At 52.4% G+C, this 5,336-nt stretch overlaps 1 protein-coding gene across 1 annotated transcript; it reads left to right on the forward strand.

Moving 5' to 3' along the window:
- The first annotated feature begins 3,527 nt into the window (after positions 1-3,527).
- Positions 3,528-4,589, forward strand: LOC119310685 (receptor-like protein kinase 7). Its single transcript, XM_037586346.1, has 2 exons — positions 3,528-3,673; positions 3,809-4,589. Exons 1-2 carry the CDS (start codon positions 3,528-3,530, stop codon positions 4,587-4,589), a joined length of 927 nt encoding a protein of 308 aa, XP_037442243.1.
- Positions 4,590-5,336: the final 747 nt, after the last annotated feature.

Raw genomic sequence — 5,336 nt, forward strand, 5'->3', positions numbered from 1 at the left:
TGCCTGTGTTGCAAGGTATGAAATTGAGTAAGACTCAAATCCCGACCACAGCAGAAAATAGAAAGAGAATGAAAGTCATTCCCTATGCATCAGTCATAGGTTCTATAAAAGTATGCCATGCTATGGACCAGAACTATTGTATACTCTGCCCTGGTTTGGCAAGGGAGTACAATAGTGATCTAAGAGTAGATCACTGGACATTGGTCAAAATTATCCTTAGTGGAATAAGGAGATGTTTCTCGATTATGGAGGTGATAAAAGAGTTCGTCGTAAAAGTTACATCGATGCAAACTTTTACATTGATCCAGATGACTTTAAGTCTCAATCTGGATACATATTGAAAGTGGAAGCAATTAGCTAGAGTAGCTCCGTGCAAAGCATTGTAGACATAGAATATTTGCAAAATACATACGACTCTGTAATATGAAAGACCCGTTGACTAAACCTCTCTCACGAGCAAAACATGATCATACCTTAGTACTCTTTGGGTGTTAATCACATAGCGATGTGAACTAGATTATTGACTCTAGTAAACCTTTTCGGTGTTGATCACATGATGATGTGAACTATAGGTATTAATCACATGCAGATGTGAATATTGGTGTTAAATCACATAGCGATGTGAACTAGATTATTGACTCTAGTGCAAGTGGGAGACTGAAGGAAATATGCCCTAGAGGCAATAATAAAGTTATTATTTATTTCCTTATTTCATGATAAATGTTTATTATTCATGCTAGAATTGTATTAACCGGAAACATGATACATGTGTGAATACATAGACAAACATATAGTCACTAGTATGCCTCTACTTGACTAGCTCATTAATCAAAGATGGTTTTGTTTCCTAACCATAGACATGTGTTGTCATTTGATTAATGAGGTCACATCATTAGGAGAATGATGTGATTGACATGACCCATTCCGTTAGCCTAGCACTTGATCGTTTAGTATGTTGCTATTGCTTTCTTCATGACTTATACATGTTCCTGTAACTATGAGATTATGCAACTCCCGTTTACCGGAGGAACACTTTGGGTACTACCAAACGTCACAACGTAACTGGGTGATTATAAAGGAGTACTATAGGTGTCTCCGAAGGTACATGTTGAGTTGGCGTATTTCGAGATTAGGTTTTGTCACTCCGATTGTCGGAGAGGTATCTCCGGGCCCTCTCAGTAATGCACATCAATATAAGCCTTGCAAGCAATGTGACTAATGAGTTAGTTGCGAGATGATGTATTACGTAACGAGTAAAGAGACTTGCCGGTAACAAGATTGAACTAGGTATTGGATACCGACGATCGAATCTCGGGCAAGTAACATACCGATGACAAAGGGAACAAAGTATGTTGTTATGCGGTTTGACCGATAAAGATCTTCGTAGAATATGTAGGAGCCAATATGAGCATCCAGGTTCCGCTATTGGTTATTGACCGAGAATAGTTCTAGGTCATGTCTACATAGTTCTCGAACCCGTAGGGTCCGCACGCTTAAGGTTTCGATGACAGTTATATTATGAGTTTATGAGTTTTGATGTATCGAAGTTTGTTCGGAGTTTCGGATGTGATCGCGGACATGACGAGGAGTCTCGAAATGGTCGAGACATAAAGATTGATATATTGGAAGCCTATGTTTGGACATCGGAAAGGTTCCGGGTGAAATCGGGATTTTACCGGAACACCGGGGGTTACCGGAACCCTCTCGGGGGTTAATGGGCCTTAGTGGGCCATGAGGGAGAAGAGGAGGGCCGGCCAGGGAAGGCCGCGCGCCCCCTCCCCCCTAGTCCGAATAGGACAAAGAAGGGGGGGCGGCGCCCCCCTTTCCTCTTTCCCCTCCCCCCTTTCCTTCTCCACCAAGGCAAGAGGGGGGAGTCCTACTCCCGGTGGGAGTAGGACTCCTCCAGGCGCACCCCAAGGGGGCCGGCCGCACCTCCCCCTCCCTCCTTTATATACGGGGGCAGGGGGCACCCCATAACACACAAGTTGATCTACGGATCGTTCCTTAGCCGTGTGCGGTGCCCCCCTCCACAATATTCCACCTCGGTCATATCGTTGCGGAGTTTAGGCGAAGCCCTGCGCCGGTAGAACATCATCATCGTCACCACGCCGTCGTGCTGACGGAACTCATCCCCGAAGCTTGGCTGGATCGGAGCCCGGGGATCGTCATCGAGCTGAACGTGTGCTGAACTCGGAGGTGCCGTACGTTTGGTGCTTGGATCGGTCGGATCGTGAAGACATACGACTACATCAACCGCGTTGTGCTAACGCTTCCGCTTACGGTCTACGAGGGTACGTGGACAACACTCTTCCCTCTCGTTGCTATGCCATCACCATGATCTTGCGTGTGCGTAGGAAATTTTTTGAAATTACTACGTTCCCCTACAGGTCATAGTGCAATGCACCAGCGAGGGTGCCGCAGAGAAGGAGGGTAGTGCCGGTTCATTGTCAGCAGTGTCCTTCATTGGGACGTCGTCGTCCTCCGGCTGCCTGCCGGTCAGCCAACCGGCAGCAATGACGACCATCTCCTTCTTCTGGTCCGACGTCAGCCCGTCCTAGAGAGCTTTGGCGGGGGAGGAATCCACGGTGGGAGTGGTGCGGAGAGGGATTGGAGGCGGATGACTGCGCCTATGGTCGGGGAAACGGTTTATATAGCAATGATGGACCGCAGAGGGACGGACGGATGACGTTGTAGGAGACGCCTTGGCAAACATGTGCCATCAACGTGGGCTGCAGATGGATGAACGGGCGGTTGTCGTGTTTTTGAATGTGCACCGGGAAGTGGCGCGGGCAACACTCTCTCGATCGTCGCACCGCTTCAATGCTGGTGCCAGTGAGCTGGCGCATCCGCTTTGGCCGGGCATGAATGCAGGCGCTGACGCTTTGGAGCGGCACTGACCGAAAAAGCATGGGAAGAGGAGGGGTTTTGGGTGGGCTAGAGCGGTCAGAAGAGGGCTTGCAAGCGGTCCGGACTCCCGCAAAGCCCCCACGTTTGTCTCCGATTTGCGGAAGAAAACATATACCAAGCGCACCACGGACCGATACAGGACCGTGTTAAATGACTTTCATGATTCGGACAGCACGGTCTAGACGCATGCGGCAGATATGCGGATCGGTGTTGGAGACGCCCTTAGTGAGATCTTGACATTTAACAAGACTCTATATGTCACTTCACATGAAGACGGAGGAGAACAAATGATGGAATGGTGTTAGCTTTCTAGCATGCGTGTCGGACGGGTTTGACTGGCGGTCCCAGAAGCCATCTCCGCCACTCACCGGACTCGAGAGCAATGTCGTTGGACCGAGTCTCGGGCGGTGCAAGCTTGACGGCATTCAGCATGGACGGAGATTAAAGGAGTCGCCGACTGGGAGGGGCATTCGTCGTTGCTGGATGGATACATGCAGCTTGATTGAAGGTGCAGGGTAGTAGAAACGCGGTAGAAAAAATGTGCTAGTCCGATCCTTGTAACCAATCAATCAATCAGCCCACAGAGCCAACACCAAGGAACCATCCCCTGGCTCCCTGCCATGCCGCCGCCACTCACCCTCCTCCTGGCCGTCCTCCTCGCCGGCCTCCAACCCGCCTCCGCCGCGTCATCCTCGCAAACGGACGCCCTCCTAGCCTTCAAGCGATCCCTCACCATCCCGCCCGCGGCCGCAGCCTTCTTCTCCACGTGGGACGCCGCCGCTGCCTCGCCTTGCAACTTCACCGGCGTCACCTGCGACTCCAGCCGCTCCGTCGTCATCGGCGTGTCCGTACGGGAGCACGGAGTCGCTGCCGCGTCCGTCCCGTTCGGCATCATCTGCGGCTCGCTGACGAACCTCACCACGCTCTCTTTGCCGTCGAACGCGCTCGCCAGGGGCATCGACAGGGTCGTCGCGTGCACGGGGCTTGAGGAGCTCACCCTCGCGTCCAATGCCTTCTCCGGCGCCGTGCCGGACCTCTCGCCGCTGATCCGTCTCCGCAGGCTCGACGTCTCGAATAACAGCTTCTCGGGTGCGTTCCCCTGGGCCGCGCTGCCCGCCATGCCAGGCCTCACCGTGCTCGCCGCGGGAGACAACCCGTTCTTCGAGCCGACCAGTTCTTTCCCCGCCGAGGTCACCGAGCTCACCAACATCACCGTGCTCTACCTCTCTGCCGCCAACATCGTCGGCGCCATCCCGCGGGCTATGGGGAGCCTAGTCAAGCTCGTGGACCTCGAGCTGGCCGACAACAACCTCACGGGCGAGATACCCCCGGAGATTGCCAGTCTCGTTAACCTCCGGGCCCTCGAACTGTACAACAGCTCCCTTACCGGAGCTCTCCCGCGGGGGTTCGGGAAGCTAACGAAGCTACAGTACTTCGACGCGTCACAGAACATGCTGACCGGCGGCCTCTCCGAGCTCCGGTTCCTCACGCGGCTCGTGTCGCTTCACCTCTTCGACAACAGCTTCTCCGGCGAGGTGCCCCTCGAAATCGGAGACTTCAAGGAGCTCGTCTACCTGTCACTCTACAACAACAGCCTCACAGGCGAGCTGCCGCAGAGCCTCGGGACTTGGTCGGAGCTGACCTACAACAACAGCTCTCTTAGAGGAGCACGAACTCACTGACGGGGCCGATCCCGCCGGACATGTGCAAGAGCGGGAGGCTGCTGCGCATCCTGCTGCTTGAGAATAAATTCTCTGGCGAAATCCCAGCGACCTACGCGAGATGCACGACCCTGGAGAGGTTCCGTGTCAGCAAAAACTCGCTCTCCGGCGAGGTACCCCAGGGCTTATGGGCGCTTCCCAACGTCGAAATCATTGACCTTGCGGACAACCATCTCACCGGCGGCATCGGTGACGGCATTGGCAGCGCCAGGTCGCTGGCCACTCTCTTACTCGGTCGGAACCGGTTCCTCGGCGCCATACCATCGTTGATAGGCAATGCCAGAAATCTGCAGAGTTTAGACCTTTGGTCCAACAAACTCTCCGGTACCATAACGTCGTCCATAGGCAACGCAAAAAACCTCGAGTATATAGACTTTTCGTCGAACCAGCTCTCCGGCGCTATACCGTCGTCCATAGGCAACGCCGGAAATCTCCAGAAGATATACCTTTCGTCCAACAAACTCTCCGGCATGTTATGATTACGGTTCTAAGAGATATGACAATACACTGGTAGATAAACCAGGTTTGAGATTCATGCTACGTTTTTCTGGGTTTACCAAATTGTTCCATAGTGCTGTATTAAGGTTGTTCTTGTTTCAAAATGTATCATAATGTTTCATTGTGGACCGCTATGTAATAGTGCATCCAACCTGAAAGCAGTGCACACTTATTTGATCGTACACCACCCTAGTCAGAAGCGGGAGAGGG

Source organism: Triticum dicoccoides, chromosome 1B, assembly GCF_002162155.2.
Source record: "Triticum dicoccoides isolate Atlit2015 ecotype Zavitan chromosome 1B, WEW_v2.0, whole genome shotgun sequence".
NCBI classification, from domain to species: Eukaryota; Viridiplantae; Streptophyta; class Magnoliopsida; order Poales; family Poaceae; genus Triticum; species Triticum dicoccoides.

Coding starts and splice junctions, on each gene's coding strand:
- LOC119310685 (XM_037586346.1), top strand. CDS start 3,528: ATGCCGCCGCCACTCACCCTCCTCCTGGCCGTCCTCCTCGCCGGCCTC. Junction 3,674..3,808: donor GCCGCAGCCTTCTTCTCCAC/GTGGGACGCCGC, acceptor CATCATCTGCGG/CTCGCTGACGAACCTCACCA.